The 17,047-nt window shown below is 40.0% G+C and overlaps 1 protein-coding gene across 2 annotated transcripts in view; it reads right to left on the bottom strand.

The window, feature by feature from the left end:
• Positions 1 to 17,047, bottom strand: part of myo6b (myosin VIb) — a 52,051-nt gene that overhangs the window by 27,841 nt on the left and 7,163 nt on the right. For both annotated transcript variants that reach the window (XM_061844108.1, XM_061844110.1), the window contains exons 3-16: positions 15,845 to 15,914; positions 15,694 to 15,767; positions 15,195 to 15,324; positions 14,662 to 14,767; positions 14,527 to 14,582; positions 14,346 to 14,443; positions 14,089 to 14,253; positions 13,116 to 13,196; positions 10,841 to 11,021; positions 10,337 to 10,481; positions 8,946 to 9,103; positions 7,648 to 7,739; positions 7,251 to 7,323; positions 4,696 to 4,823 (exon numbers count right to left, since the gene is read on the bottom strand). In XM_061844108.1, coding sequence (XP_061700092.1) covers positions 4,696 to 4,823; positions 7,251 to 7,323; positions 7,648 to 7,739; positions 8,946 to 9,103; positions 10,337 to 10,481; positions 10,841 to 11,021; positions 13,116 to 13,196; positions 14,089 to 14,253; positions 14,346 to 14,443; positions 14,527 to 14,582; positions 14,662 to 14,767; positions 15,195 to 15,324; positions 15,694 to 15,767; positions 15,845 to 15,914 — 1,557 coding nt within the window. The remainder of the gene's footprint in view (positions 1 to 4,695; positions 4,824 to 7,250; positions 7,324 to 7,647; positions 7,740 to 8,945; positions 9,104 to 10,336; positions 10,482 to 10,840; positions 11,022 to 13,115; positions 13,197 to 14,088; positions 14,254 to 14,345; positions 14,444 to 14,526; positions 14,583 to 14,661; positions 14,768 to 15,194; positions 15,325 to 15,693; positions 15,768 to 15,844; positions 15,915 to 17,047) is intronic.

The raw sequence follows: 17,047 nt of genomic DNA, 5'->3' as shown, positions 1-17,047 counted from the left end.
TATATCGCACCAGAGAGAGAATAATCTTTAAAAAAAAAAAAGTGTCATTTGCATTCATTTGATTGCTTGGCTGCTTGCCTGAATCAATTTATCCCCCCACATGCATTGTAAGGCACACTGAAAGTGCTGTACCATGCATGTATGTAACTATGTAATACATCCTGACTTTATATAAGAAGCATAATTGGTACTTGTAAAAATGTGGCAGTTTTTTTCTTGGTTCAGGTAGTGAAGTAGTTGCCTTGCAAACTGAAGGTTGTTGCTTTGATCCCTGAGAAAGATATCAAGCCCTCAGACGTTCCCTCCATGGCAACACATGCCACCGTCATTATTCAGTTGGTGAGCGAGGTGACAGAGTGTTTCAAGTACCTTGAATGTCGAAAAGCGCTAGAAAAGTGAAGCCCATTTCCTCGACAATGAACCCTATTTGGCAACTTAGGTGGGCATTCAAAATCGAGCCTTTGGGACTAAATACGACATGTACAACTGCATGAACTCCCAGGCAGTTGATTAAAAAAAAATTTGACAATAAAAAACGGAGTGCTTACTTAGTCCAAGGAGGACTAAACATCTATTAGACTCTAGGTAAGCTCTTTATTTGTACATATTGTGATAATGTTTTATATATAGTCTTAACTCAGTTTTGTTCCCTCACAAAGAAAAGAGGCTGGGATGTGTAGAAATTAGAAGTATACTCTTTTGAAGAAGCGGGAGGAAAGAGTATCTAGAAAAGGGAAAATAAAATAAAGTGGAAGCTCTACAGAATAAGTCTGGTGTGGCAGAGAAGTATGTTAAAATAGTACAGGACATGTATGATGGCAGCAGTCCCGTTAGGGGTCGCCACAGCGTGTCATCTTTTGCCATCTTAGCCTATCTCCTGCATCTTCCTCTCTAACCCCAACTGCCCTCATGTCTTCCCTCACCACATCCATAAACCTTCTCTTTGGTCTTCCTCTCGCTCTTTTGCCTGGGAGCTCCATCCTCAGCATCCTTCTACCAATATACTCACTCTCTCGCCTCTGAACATGTCCAAACCATCGAAGTCTGCTCTCTCGAATCTTGTCTCCAAAACATCCAGCTTTGGCTGTCCCTCTAATGAGCTCATTTCTAATCCTATCCAACCTGGTCACTGAAGAAGAATGGTAATAGTTTTTCCCACATATAGGAAGGATGTTGAGTTCAGTTCCTATACCTGCTGTGTAATATGAGGGAGCCGTTAGGGCCATAATTCAGGATTAACTGTCAGACTTACAATTGAAATGCTGCTAAATTGAACTTCCTAACAATATTATGCTTTTGGGACTCATCTAATTTTAATCATGTCTTCGAGTCAAAAATAATCAATATACAATAAAATGTATATGTGTCGTGTGCTTGTGGATCATAGTTCATCCCTTCATCCATTTTCTGAGCTGTTTATCATCATAAGGGTTGCAGGAGTACTGGAGCCAATTCCAGCTGTCAACGTGCAGGGGGCGGGTACTGAACTGGTTGCCAGCCAATCACAGAGCACATGGAGACAGACAACAGTCGCATTCACAATGACACCTAAGGCCAATTTAGAGTCTCCAATTAATGCATGTTTTTGGAATGTGAGAGGAAAAAAAGAGTGCCCGGAGACAACCCATGCAGGCACAGGGAAAACATGCAAACTCCACACCGGCAGAGCCGGGATTTGAAATCCCAGTCTTCAGAACTGTGAGTCCAACGCTCTAAACCAGTTGCTCCACTGTGCTGCCGGCTTGTGGATTACTGTTACAATAACACTTTTCCACACTGATTTAATCTATCCATCTATTTTCTGTCCCACTTATCCTCACAAGGGTCGTGGGAATGCTGGAGCCTGTTCCAGTTATCTTCAGGTGGGAGGCAGTGTACACCCTGAACTGGTCCCTAGCCAATCGCAGGGCACATATAAACAAACATTCACACTCATATTCACATCCATGGGCAATTTAGAGTCTTCAGTCAACTGAGCATGAATGTTTTTGGAATGTGGGAGGAAACTGGAGTACCCAGAGAAAACCCACACAGGCAGAGAGAGAACATGCAAACTCCACACTGGTGAGGCTGGGATTTGAACTGCAATCCTGAGAATTGTGAGGCAAATTTAAATTAAGATTTACACAATTTGCGTGAGCATCATCGACGTGAAAGTGTTTTGACATGCGTGTGTGTCAGTGCATAAATGCCAGTGATGTGTGCACACGTGAGTGTCAGCGAGATGACCACACAAACGCCAGTGACACACGTGCGTGAGTGCCATTGACAAGCACGAATCTAATTGACATGCATGTCCGAGTGTCAGTGACAGCTGCACGTGAATGTCACCGCCGAGTGCACGTGACCGCCAGTTACACGCTCCCGTGAGTGCACTTGACGAATGTTTTTGAGAGCAAGACTTTCAGGCGTGCATGAGTGTTTGGCAGTGTTTGTAAGAGCATTTGACGAGTGCTCATCATTTGACAAGTGATAGCCTAACCTTTCAGTTGTTTGTTTGTTTGAGAGTATTTGAAAAGTAAGTGGGAGAGCCAATTCTGAATAATGTCCCTCACGGCCCCTCATATATTCTTACGTTATGACGCAAAAACTGCACTCTGCCCTTCATCTTGAAACATCTAATGTCAATACCATATGTAACCCGGTTAAAAAAATTCCTACAGTTAAAAGTTAAAATTAATAGGGTAGCAATTAGGTTATTGTTTTTTCTTTATACAAGATGGTGGAATATTTGTATGTGCTGAATTTATTTTCTTTTGGAGGGATTTGTATTCAAATGTGTTTTATTAATTTGTGAAAATAAATACTTTTGTTTGTCATTTTATTATTGTAAGCAGTGTTTGAGAAGGACAGGAAGTGATGTGATTCAGAGAGGTGGGGAAGAGAGAAAGAGAGAGAAAGAAAGCGGGATGAAGTGCATAGTACAGTGGTTGTTTGAAGAAAAGAAAAGTTAAGGGCGGACATTTATCAACTTTGATCAATGTGTTTGACAAGGACTGTTGACAGTTCAATTGTGATAGTGTTTTGTTTGAGGGGACTACTCATATCACGTCGTAACGTGGTGGAGTTAGCTGGTAATACAGAGGATAAGTGGATGCATGGAACTTTGCTAGGATGCTCGCGACAAGCTAACGCCAGCTAGGGAGGCCTGTGTTGGACCACGAGGAAGAAGACGAGGACGCTAGCGACAAGCCAACACTAGCGAGGCCTGCATTGGAGCACAAGGAAATAGCTTTGCACCGGATCGGACCGTGAGGACAAGGATGAGGCTGGACCATTGGACACAACCCTCGACGTCTGAAACACTGCAGGGACATTGGGGCTTGAATTTCTTTTGTTTTGTCGGCTATGTTCATATTTGTTTGGGCCCTTAAAGTAAGTTAAGTCAGATTAGCTTGGGTTTGCATCGTGTACCCGTTATGTTGACTTTGTCTATTTGACTGTTTGCCGTGTATAGATATTTGATTTCCCATCCTTTTTTTATTAAATGTTATTAAATGTTCACACTTTTTGTTACATAACCAGGTCTATTATTTGACTATGTGCAAGACAGTTAAAAAAAAAAAAGTGGGGAGTTTATATGGTAGATTGGTTATTTAAATTAGGATGACATTAACTCATAAGGGGAAATATTATTTAGACCTTTTGGAGAGGGGATAAATGCACAAGTTATTATTGTTATTATTTTTTTTTACATGTTATGTACTTTCTGTGCAAATAAAAAACAATGTTTTTTTTCACCTCTCATTATTGGTTGTTTAAAGTTTTTCCGCACTTTTGTTAATAAAAAAAGGTTTACAAGACTGGGGGCCGAGTCGCTACAGATACGGTATTGCTACTCCCAGCCTAGCATTCTCTACCAGGCTAAAGCATACATTTTAAGCAAAACAATAAATATATTTCTTAAATGATTTAATTATATAAAATATTTAAAATATACATGTATTTCTACTATGCAGTTTATTATCAGGAAAAATCTAAAAAAAAAAAATGACAAACTTTTTTTAGGCTTGGAACAGATTATTTCATTTTCCATTCATTGTAATGGGAAAACATGCTTTGGTTTTTGAACGTTTTGGTTTTCAACAAACCTTCTGCAATGGATTGTGTTCAAGAACCAAGGCACTACTGTATTGTATACTTGAGAGGCGCTACTCATAGTAAACCTAGAATTATGGAAAATGAAACTGCCGTTTAATGGGAAAAAATGAACAATCAATCTTAGGCAAACTGGAAAGAGTGCTTAATCTGAATGTTGTAATGCTATGCAGGTATCTAATTTAAAGTGGCAGCAGGTAAGACTTCACACTTTTCACTTAATCTGAGAAAATGTTTAAATGTCCGGGAAGTTGCTGTTTTGGTTATCAACAGTTTCCATCGATATATGGTTACCTTTTTCAAAGAAAATATTTAATGAGTTCCTTTAATAGGAGAATGCATTCTAACAGGATTTCAAGCCTGCAAAGAGAAGGCTGAAACAAACAAGTGCAACGAAGATGAACAAAGGCAGGGAGTAAGTGGGCGCCTTAGTCATGTAAGTGTCGGACCACACAGCTCTGGTAGTAATGATCAAAAAGATGAATCTAACGTAGAGTGGATCTCACTGGACACACAATACGAGAGAATGGTGATAAAAGACAATGAGATGTGTGTGTGTGTGTGTCTGTTGAGGCGCAAGGAGTCAAAATGTGGAACCGTAAGTCTGAAGTGCTCTTTATGCTTGCTGTGAACAGCCAGTGCAAAGTGTTGGTCGCTGGGCTGAGGAAGACGGTTCTCTTCATCCAGAATGTCCAGTATGCCAACCAGTTTGGCTTCGACGAGATCTGCAAATAAACGACGATCTATTAGCAAACCGGAATCTTGTAACCTGTATTAGAAATGTCCCGCCCGTGTGAATATTCAAAGCACAAAAACGTGCTCAACAGGCTGCTCATTTAGTATCGTGGCTGAATTATTCATATGGCATCCTGTGTTTGGAATATAATCTAATAGCCAACGACCTCCCAGAAAAATTTGCATGATCAAGCACCTGTGCATGAATCCTGAAGACTGATGAGCGAATTAATGCGCGGCCAAAAATGGTCATTTGCAAGTCATAAATGTTATTCACGGCTGTCAGTTAACCTCACACCTGAATAATCGCAGCCTTTGAAATACAAATCAAAATACTTCACTTTGGTACACGGGCTACTCCATCCTATTAATTCCAGAATTTACTTGACATGTGGGACAACAAGAAACAAGATTGTATCATTTTTCCCGCCTTCATGTCCCAATAAAGAATCCACAAAAGCTGCAATGATTCATTCATTATATGGCCTCCCTTCAGACGCACATTTCGTGGATAATGAGAAATCTGCGCTTTTGTCATAGTGACAGGTAGACTTTTGCCTTTCTGACAGAAGTCTGAGCGAGAATAATGGTCTAAATGAAACCCTCGTGGGCGAACTGATGTCATACTTCAAGCCTCCTTAGTACTGGGGTGCGTGTGGCTCTAATGTCGGGTCCTCGGACAGTTTATGCATACAAACTATGTTTTTTTTTTCCCCACTCTTGCAGAATTTGCATATCTTAACCCACATAGCATACCTAAATCTTAAATGTCCCCGGGTGTTGTCCAAGTGGCTTTTTTAATGCCAGAAGGCCACCAAATGTAAAAATATCCGGTTACTGCACTTAGTCCTGTATGCATGACTGATTTTTGGCATTTAAAAAAAACTGAGTGTCTGGTCCCTTTTTGAAAATCACAAGCAGGGGAATGTAGAATAAGATATCAGTGAACCCTCAAAAGCGGCTTTTGGATTAGTGTATTGTTACTCTCATCGGATATTTACGTATTCTATAATCTATGGGAAAAGGTCACTTTCCATTATTCTGTATTGGTTTATTTATACTAACAAGAGGATGTGTTTCCTTTTCAGTTCAAATATTTTGAAAACCCATTTCAAATTAAATTGCCTTATTCAGTTAAATTATTTACACTATCATTCCCTTGTTGGGTGCCCCTATCCGCCCTCCTTTTCAATGAACAAAGGACATGCTCCCAATCTCGGGCTGGCCAGGGAATGGCTGCATTGCGGGCTCGGGCGGCTTTCCTTTGGGTGGCGTTGGCCAGTTGACGGGGCGCTCGGTGGAACCGGCAGCCCACCCTGGCTCCCTCTGTGTGTGATATGTCCCGTCCACCGGGATGCTCCTGGGTGAACCCCTTGGCCCGATCCCGCCCCTCGATTCGTTGGGCGGGGTCCTCACCCTCCGAGGGCAGGCCCAGCAATTACAGGACTTCTGTCAGTCTCTGTGCATGCGAAATGGTGACTATTCACATGCACATGTTCCCAGGCAGCCCTGGGAATGTTTCGCTGGCAATGGAGCCACTCACTGATTGCGACAAATAACAGAATATGCAAATTGCTTGGGTATCCCCTCATCCTGTAGATGTTTATAATTTATAGTCAATCGTAGCATGTTTCATTTGTACAGCCGGGTTCACGAACCTTGTCCTGTCCTATCTTGTCCTGCCCTATCTTGTCCTGTCCTTGTCCTCACAGGATATAGCACTACAGCACCATACAACACTCATACGTAGCTAATGTTTCATTGTTGCAGATATGTAATGATCTAATTTTTGTTTACAGTTAGTGCTTTGGCTTTTTTTTTTTTTTAAATTTGTTTCTGTTTAAGGAATGGACTCTGATTTTCAATAGTCAAACTATAACACTAAGAAACCACATCAGCAACTTAAAACCTCCACTGTGACAAAGTAAAACTGTTCTGGCATAAAATGGACACAGATGCTCCATTTTGCTTGAAAAATAGAAACAGCATACAGTATGTAAATAGCTAGAAACTGGAAAAGTCTTTGGTTGGTGAAAGAATAATCAGCCAAAACTAACAGGGTCACAAAGAGCAACAATCGATAGTTAATGAGAATCTCTGTTAGAAATTGTGTCACCAATTGAGAACTAAATGTTCCTCAGTGAATCAAGACTTTTGCCATGTATGGTAGATGTAGTTCTTACAACTAATGCGTACACTGTGAGGATTATAAAACAATAATGATATTTGAAATGAAGTCACAATTTACAGAAAAAAAATTAGATGGTAAAATTGCAATTGTACAAAAAAAAAAAAAATCTATATAGCACAGTCAGTCACATTGTGATGACTCCCGCGTTCATGATATAACAGCAATTATTTAAACATATTTTCTTTGTGGAATGTCCCTGTTTTCCACAGATTCAAAGTGAACCTACCAATGCAGTCCTGGTTGTCAACATAATGCACTTCGTTCACTCCCAGTCCTTCCCTTTGATAGAGCTCTTGTTCCTGCACAAAAAGTCCAAAAGTAGTCTGAAAAGTCCATTATAAATGGCTGAAAGTGCCTGAAGAAACTTCAAAACTGTACTCCTTTAATTGGAGCTCTTAGAAGAAAATCACATTAAGAGATCACAGGAGAGAAAGAAGTCTCATCACATCCCCTGGGAAATTAGCATTGTAATTTTGTCGGGAACACATAGAGACAAATACAGTACGGGTGGGGGGATGTCATCCACTGTGTCCTGCTGCACTTAAAAAGTGTGAATAAGTTGTGAGTTTGTGACACGACAGCAAAGAATTTCTGCAGGCGATTAAAAGGCGCTCCCTATTTACCTCTTTCAGGATGCGCTCGTTGAAGAACTGCTGTAATTTCTCATTGCAGTAATTGATGCAGAACTGCTCAAAGCTGTTGTGCTCAAAGTACTCTGAGAAAAGGGAAGATCACAGCATGAATGGATGAAAAGTGTGCAAAAAAAAAAACAACAACTTGGGCACATGTCACATTTACCTCCATTTCGTGAGATTATCTTTGTATACACATTCTAATTTATTTCCGAAAGACACATGATAGATTTCGCACATGAGAATTAATTCAAAAGAAAGTACTCTATAGTGGATCCCCTCCCAAGCATTTTGATACTCAGGATTAACTACAAAAATTATTGTCTTTTTATCTGGCATTAGCACAAAGGGGTACTACTGAAAGCAAAGGTGAACAATTTAATGTCACTGAAGGAGGAATACAATTTAATCAAAGATGAATTCTACCAAGCAGATACTCTCATGAATGCACATATACACCACACAAGACTACTCATCCTTCGCTTTAACACTTGTTCACGACGCCAATAATGGAACTAAAATAAGAAGACTTGAATGATATAATAATGTGACTAGGCACAAACATCTTTCCATTCCATCGCCATTACATTTCTGTCTTCAGTGTTAGTATTTTATCCATCCATCCATTTTCTTTTGCCGCTTATCCTCACGAGGGTTGCGGAGAGTGCCGGAGCCTATCCCAGCTGTCAAGGGGCAGGAGGTGGGGTACACCCTGAATTGGTTGCCAGCCAATCGCAAGGCACGTAGAGACAAACAGCCACACTCACAATCACACCTATGGGCAATTTAGAGTGTCCAATTAATGTTGCATGTTTTTGGGATGTGGGAGGAAACCAGAGTGCCCAAAGGAAACCCAGGCAGGCACTGGGAGAACATGCAAACTCCACACAGGCGGGGCCGGGATTGAACCCAGGACTTCAGAACTGTGTGGCCAACGCTTTGCCAGCTGAGCCACCGTGCCACCGCGAGTATTTTATTTTTCAATTATGCAGAGGTAAAAAAAATATTTATGCTTGACCGAGAGCGAGGATTGCGAAAGTGTTATTTAAAAATGCTTCCTGTACCACTACCGAAGTTTTATGATGATGACAGTTTAATACCCTACGCATTATTTCCTGTGGGAATTTTTCAAAATGAAATTAGAAGTTCTTGAAAGTTATGATTGCATCATAGAAAAAAAATTGGAGGTTCCACTGAACTACAAAACTGCTTCAGGTCATTATTTGGAAGAAGCATTTAGTCACTCTTCATTTGACTGCATTTTTTTTTCTTCTTCTTCTTTGATTTACCAAAGCCAGCGATGTCGAGCACCCCGATGAAGCTTGAGGACGACTTGAAAGGGAAACACTGGTTCACCCGTTTGACCACATGATCAAAGAGGCGGCTGTACACCGCCTTGGCAAGGGCATCGCGGGCATTGTTAGCTTGTTCCACCTTTAGCGGGACCCTAGAGGGGCACATGATATGGTAAGACAGGCAGCCTGGAAGTGGGACAGCCAGCTCTACATTTAATTACCTTTATGTAGAAAGTAAGAAACATTTTTTGTATCCAAAAAACTGCTGCGGGTTGTTGTCATCTCTTTGGCAGTTTTTTTTTTTTTTTTGCATAGCAGTCAAGTTTCAAGTCAAATTTCTTCGCCAAAGATGAATGGAAAGCGCACTGTGAACCTTGAACTTCACTTGACTTTCAGATGGCATTTTAAGACATTTTTTTTAATTCATTATTTATCAGGGTTGATGGTGAGGACAAAGCGCAAGCCCACAGTGACACAGAGTTCAACTTGGATATTCTAGCTGGGAGAACTGGGGGGGAATTTAATATTAATATATGTGGATCTTAGCCATCATGGATCTTTTTTACATTTTCCCACTCAGTTCTCTGTTAAAAAAAAAAAAAAAAAAAAGTCAGTCATGAGTATGCCGATCGTTCACTTTCTCCATTTTGTAACAGCGCAATTTAAATGCCGCAGGTCGTATAACACGCATCCAATGTTAGAGAGATCTGACAAGCATTTTTATCCGTGGCAATGTTTCACATCCCCTCTGGAGAGAGATTCAGCCATGAGTGATACAATAACAGCGTCCACTGCTTTATGCTGCAGTCAAACTCCCCAAGGCAGCGTGAATCAGTCTGGGGCTTTCTGACAAAGGCAGGCCCCGCCTCCCTCCTCCTGAAAACGGAGGCCTTTTTTTTTTTGCATGGTGTTTAAGCTCCACTTGGCTTTCTCCTCAGATACCAGATCCATTATTCATATTGGGGAAACACTTCCAGGCCAGGCCAGCATCTGGCCCTCTTCAAATATTAATTGACCAAGCCCGGTCAGATCACTCAAACCCCGCATCTCCTATACATGTACATGTTAGTATGGACTGTTAAGTGCTAAATAAGGGATATATGGATAAAATCCAATAAGCAAGACATCTGTACCACTATTTTAGTTTTATGAGTACTTGTGCGCCTAATGAATGTCTGAAAGTCCAAAAGGACATTATCAATGGAACAGACGCAATCAACCTTTTGTCAATATTTTAAAGCCTTGAAGAAAAAAAAATCTCTACCTCCTCTACTTCTTTCATGAATTTACAATTCTTTTTAAAATGATTTTTGGCTCTCTAATGGCCTTTCTGCCTTGAGCAAATTCATATATCATGTGGCAGACCACAATGCGTCAGGTCTTACTTGATAACTGTTCCTTTGCCGCCCCCTGCCGTCGTGAGCATGACCCTCGTTGTGAGGCTGACCTTCAAATCATCCTGGTCCAGACCCAGCAGATCAGCGCAATACTCCAGAGTACGTCTGGATTGATTCTTCAGAACGCAGCCCCCTGCAACATACGAAAAAAACACATCAGATTTATTATAAAATTATTTAATTGCGCTATGGTCCTACTTTTGTTTTTTAATACTGTATTACATGAAACTGAACTTCAATTTAAACATCTAATAAAGAAATTAATTAAAAAAGAAAAAACAAGCTACATTTAATTTAAAATTAATTTCAATATGAATGTAAATATCTAAACTGAAATAAAATGCAAGATATAGGTGGAAAAAAATGTACGTTTAAAAACGTGTAAATTAAACTGAATAATTAAAAAGATATATATAATTATTCTTTGAAAATAAAACCAAATAAAATGTAAATTAACGACTTAAAAGTTCTTTATAATCTAATTTGTACAACCTGAGCTACTTCCCGTTTCCTCAAAATCAATGTTGCCGAGGTGCAGAACGCCAGCAACCACCCTGAACAGGTCCAGTTTCTCTGTGTCATCCAGGCCAATCTTCTTCATGGCCACGCACATCCTATTAAAGTCACCCTGGTCGTCGAGAAGCGGGTCCTTGAGTGCGCCCACATTCACATGCTGCAGATAGAACCGCAGGAGAAAGTCATTATGGAAATAAAGTGTGTGAAGTGTTTTATACTTCAATGCTTTCATCAGCGCACCATATCCCAACCCTAAACAGCACACACCAAACGGACTTCTTCCAAATGGACTACCTGAGCTTATTTCATTCAGTTCATGCATAAGTAATGCGAGAAGAGGCATGCAGTGTGAAATGTGATGGCTTCACCACACAATCAGAATTAACGAGGGGCTGCTCCACGATGACTTTATTGTTAAAGCTCCACTGTCATACCTACAAACATTCTAAAATAGATATCGTAATGAAAAATACATACAACATTATTCACTTCAATGTCTATACGAAAAAATAAATATGAGCGGAGAGCTCGTCATCCACGCGCAAAGTTGCGGAAGTCTCACCCGACATCCAAGTGGTAGCCATATTGCCTGCAACGTCATCAGCAGACGTTACACCGGGACATTTGCCGTTGAAAACACGTAGTGGGACTTGCTATGGGACACGGAAGGTCTTTTCAAAGAAGACAACATCTCATAATCGAGTAAAGTGACCGGGGCGTTTAGAGGCATATTTAGATGATATGCGGATCACTTCTACCTAACAACAGACTCCCCGACAGTATGACAGTATGTAGCGTACTCAGCCGGCATTTTGGCTAACCCGAAGGAACAAAGACCTCCCTTCCAACAGGTAAAACTAGTATAAACATACGAGCCTGCCTGAGTGTGCTGCTGCTGTTAACGTCACTTCCTGCTTCTTCTCCAAAACAATTCCCTCGAGAGGATTTTCATGGCAGGAGTTACAAAAAGCCATATACATCAAAATCATGTTATGAAATCGGATGGGTCCATTTCGGCTGCCTTTTTTTCCCCATTAATAACATACTAAAAATCATGCATTTCATGACAGTGGAACTGTAAGTACCCTCTAACCCCTAAGGAATTAAAGTTGTGTATTTGTACTATTCTAAATTGAAAGTTTAAACACAGCAAAACCAGAAAAATCAGAAAAGGCACCACCCGGCATGCACTTCTTCACATCTGCAGCACAAACAATAGCATGAAGGAAAAATAATGCTCTATTTAATATAAAGTACAATAAATCTCAGACATCACCTTATTGTCCTTTTCATCACAAATACGATGCAGGATGGGTAAATATTGACTTATTAGACCTTATAAAAATGCACCTAAGACAATAACATGTTGCAACATGGAAATTGTAGAAAATAATGGTTCTGAAAGCAAAGGACATCGAGTCCAACACCGACCAATCGAGCATAGGGATGGACATTTGACTAATGGTCTTGAGGCCTTTATGGGAAATTAACCATCAATCTATTTAAATTTTCTTAATCCCAATGGGATGGGAAACTGAATTTCTTCATCTCCTGGTTCTGTGCTAGTGTTGTATGGAGCCTAAAAATTGTGTCTGGTGCATTAAGCCATAATTCCTTGTGGACGTAGCTCAGCTTCCCATAACTGATGTCACTTTGGTCTTTTTTTTTTGACAGCACACTTTCTGGGTCGGAATCAAGTGTATCTGCTAATTACATGCACGTTAAGTATTGTACTCCATTCTCAAGGCACCAAGAATACATCCATTTCACACAGAATTCAACAAGATTAATTCATCAATAACCGATCCCCATCCGTAACAGAGAGTAACAGGTACCACTCAATTCACATTTCATGACTAGAATGGAATGTTTCTTCGTTTACTGATATTTCACCATATAATCCAACTCTCAGGAACTAAAATACTGCCTTGATTTACTTGCGGAGTGCAACATACTGCGTCACAATTGTATATTCAATAGTTTGAAGATATTATTTTCTGTATCTCCTCCATGGTTCAAGTCAACAAGAGCACAGGTTCCAGTTTGTGTTGTACATTATTCATCAAATAAATATTGAGCAAACATGCTTTACATTTTAGCCTTTGCTGCTGATATTGTGCTCTCAGCACTCCTCCCTCTCTTATCATGGTCAGGAAAACAATTTACTTCATTGGAAAGGATAGCAGGCATTTATTATTATTATTTTTTTTTTTGCAAAGCTAATAAATGCAAGCAGTGAAACTGACTTTACCTCAGGACTCTTGCGGTTCTGCATGATTTGCTTATCAGAGTTTGTGCTGGCAAAATATCTGGTGCAGCCTCGGCTCAAATACTGCAACGTAGAAAGAAAAACATTTCAGATTTTCAGAAACAATTATCTATTCATAATTAAACCTAAACTTAGCATGAACACATTTTTCACCCTTGTGTGAAAACCTGAGGCAGATATTGTATTCCTATCGATTGTCAGCATGGAGAAGACTTCCTCTCACCTGTACATATTGCCTCTCATAGTTGATTGCAGCGCAATAATATGAATTCCATCTTTTGATGTTGCTGTCACTTAGAAAGCTGAATTAATTACAGAATTAGCTGCTTGTTTGCATTATTATTTTGGCAAATAAATGAACATGCTGTGCCTGGGATGAGCAAGTTTACCGTAATATGATTTTCTGAGTATGCACCCCTTCAGATGATTAGTGCTCTAAAGTTATTCAATTTAGAAATCACATTTTATTTCCAAATTATGAAGATCTGGAGTTGGAGAAAACAGGTTGAGGATAATAGAGTTGCCCAAACCCCATAGAAAATTGATGGAGAGATTATAATACAATATGACTAAAATGTTCCATTCTGACATCTAGTGGCCTTTCATATTGAAAGAAAGATGATCAGACAAAAAATTGTTGAGGAAAAAAAGTTGTAATATGAGGATTAAGTAGCAATATGAATAAAGTTGTATTTTGACCATGAACAGGATAATCCATACAAAACTGATAGCTGGATAAAGTTGTAATATGACTAAAAATTACATGAATAAAGTCAACATTTTAGAAAATAAAATTTAACGTTATGAAGAAAACGTTATTTAACGAGAACACAATTATATATTAGAAGAAAAAGAGGTTATATTAAAATTATGACTTCATTTCATAACTGGGTGAATTGTAAGCCCTCATATTCCATTTTAATGTACATAAAAATTAAACAGGGAATGGACTAACTCTGAAGCTGTCCGGGGAGTCGAGGTGCAGTTTTTCCTTGATATCCTCAGACGCTCCGGCGCAAAGCCTGTAGAAAATGTGGTAGTTCCTCTCATCATTACTTTGCATGCAAATCCTTGATTTCTCCAGCAAATAATGGGAGACAAATCCACCGACAACCGCATTCTGGGAACATGAGAGGAAAACCACAGAGATTCAATTTTCTCGGCCTACACACAGAATAGCGAACTGAACAAAAAGATTTCATCTTTTATCACCTTCTCATTGAAGTGGATTTCGACAAACTTCCCAAAGCGACTGCTGTTGTTATTCCGGACTGTCTTAGCATTTCCAAATGCCTCCAAGAGGGGATTTGCTGAAGCGGGACGAACACACTGTACAGTCAAGATCACATTGGCCATCTGCACTACATCGAGTTCCTTGTTCATGTATTTTTACCTTCAACAATTCTCTCATCGATATCTTGACCACTTCCATAAGTTGTGGTTAGATATCTAGAGGATGGAGACGCAGTTAAGAGACAATGACAATGGAGTTAGAGGGCAAAATGCATTTTCTTTTTAAGAATCATACCTGAGGACAAACTTGGTGTTTTCAGTTTTGCCAGCACCCGATTCACCGGAAACAATGATGGACTGACTCATTTTTAGTACCTTCATGTCCCTGTAGGCTTTGTCAGCTAAAGTAAGAGACAAATATAATCAAACAAAAAACATCACGAAGTAAACCTTCTGCGCCAAAAACAGGATACTCCGAACTGCAACAATTAGGCAATACATACTTTGGAAATTATTCAGTTTTGTGGCTTACTAATATACTTTCCATATATCAACATCATGTTGTCATAGCACTGACATAACAAAAAATTGGCTATTATGTTTAACTATATAGCGTTCAAGTGGAATCTCCAATGTTGAACAGAATCTGTTCCGTGGTGCTGGTCGACGTTCAAGTTGTTTTGTAAAGTCGAAACGTCTCAGGTCAAGACCGTCTTAACCCGAGGACTCCCTGTATTACCATATAACAGTTACCTTAGCTTTTTATTTGTGACCACTCAAACACATTCATCATATACGTACATTTTTTTTAAAGGTGTGAGCGCTCACCTATTGCATAGACGTGGGGGGGCCGAGTCCCCAAAGATTTCCCTTGGTATAACTTGATGGCTTCAGGGCCGTACAGTTTGGGGATGTCATAGTAAGGATTGACAGCTATCAATATATTGGCCACGTAAGTCTGCAAAAGAAACAATAAAAGGCAGATTAGAACGGCCAAACATAAATGAGAGAATCTTTGTGAGACAAAAGATGTCAGAGAAACCACCTTGACTTGTTTCCTTGCCTTTATTTTCCCATTTACCGGCTGTCCCTCATTTCTTAAGTGAGTGACTGGGATCGGTATACTGTTTGACAGTCACTCCGTCACCCTCAGATAATCGCCCCTTCCTCTTTACCACCTGGCCCTTTCCGCCCTTTGATTGATGATAGAAATCCCCCCCCCCCCCCCGTCTCCGCCTTCTAACTTTCAGTGAGCTTTTGTAATGCAGATGTGAGGTAAGGTAGCATAGAGAGTCGAGTCAGTGTAAGAGCATAAAAAAAGACATACATAGATATGTTCCTTGTTGTATCGCACTTTAACGTTGTTGAGGAGAGTGGCTTCATTCAAATACATCAGGGAGCCTGAAAAGACAACGCAAATTGTGTTTGGATGGATGACAACAGCTAGAGAGCTAAACACAGCACAAGGTTTAACTTACAGTTGTCCTCAACATGTTTGTTGACGTCATCCTCAGCTGGGAACACTTGGTTTATTGGAGAAAGGAACGTCTGTCATGGGATGGGTAGAACATTTTATTAATCTGTTGTAAAGAATGTAGTCGCCTGCGCAGGGTTTAATATTACTATCCAATCTTTTATTGAGCCAAGGCACCCAATTTACATGAGCATTTATAGATAGTTTTCTGTTGTTTGAATGGCAACAGGTGGATGTAAAGTTTTATTGAAACTTGTGTGCGTGTGTGTGTGTATAATTGTTCATTTGAGTTCTGGAAAAGAGAGTGAAATCAAACCTAAAAAAAAATAACTCAATCAATGCATAATCATGAATCATTCATCCCCATCACCATTTTCCAAGCTGCTGATCCTTATAAGGGTTGAGGGAGTGCTGGAGCCTATCCCAGCTCACGTTGGACGAATGGCGGACTACAGACTGAAGTGGTTGCCAGTCAATCGCAGGGTACATATCGAAACATACTTCATATTTTAATATAAGAGGTACGGTGATGGCATCTGGAGGAACACGTTCCCGGGCAAGTGGAGCGTTAATGGAAATAAACTCAATTGATCAAGCGAGCCATGAGAGAAACAAGGGCAGACATGGCAGTATGATGAATAATTTGGTGTCAAGTGCAACTGGATTGGGACACCTGACTGATTGAGTGTGCAAGATGATGGCAACACTCTGTGCTGGTCCTGTGCGAAACCAATAAACTTTATGCAGTGTTAAAATAAGACAGACTCCCAATTTCACAATTAGCTGGAGTAAATTCACAAGTACAGTACAGTGTAACCTGAATCGCTTTGAAGGTTGTAAAATTTGGAGTTCCTTAACTTTGAAATTTGGGGTGCCTTAAACGTTATAAAAAACACTTTTTTTTCTTTCCCCATTTTACATCACCAAACACTTCTATGAGATTATTCATATTGGAGATAATAATGGTAAAACCGTGAGTTAATGCCAATCCGTGTCATTGCAGTTGCTTTTGGCCTGGTATAATTGCGCTTCAGCCGCCATTTCAAATTGATTCTCTCACTCTGGAATTTCAACCACTCTTACTGATAAATTTTCCACATGTCCCCTTTAAAGCTGAAAGATTCTGCCGTTGTCAGTACTCTTGTCCAGCATTACCAAACGTTTGGAGACATAGGAGTTTGAGACCGTCACCAGGTGGAGTTCTACC

Source organism: Syngnathoides biaculeatus, chromosome 15 (assembly GCF_019802595.1).
Source record: "Syngnathoides biaculeatus isolate LvHL_M chromosome 15, ASM1980259v1, whole genome shotgun sequence".
In the NCBI taxonomy this organism is placed as follows: Eukaryota; Metazoa; Chordata; class Actinopteri; order Syngnathiformes; family Syngnathidae; genus Syngnathoides; species Syngnathoides biaculeatus.
Note: the sequence above shows the minus strand (reverse complement) of the source record. Positions and strands in the feature narration are given on the sequence as shown.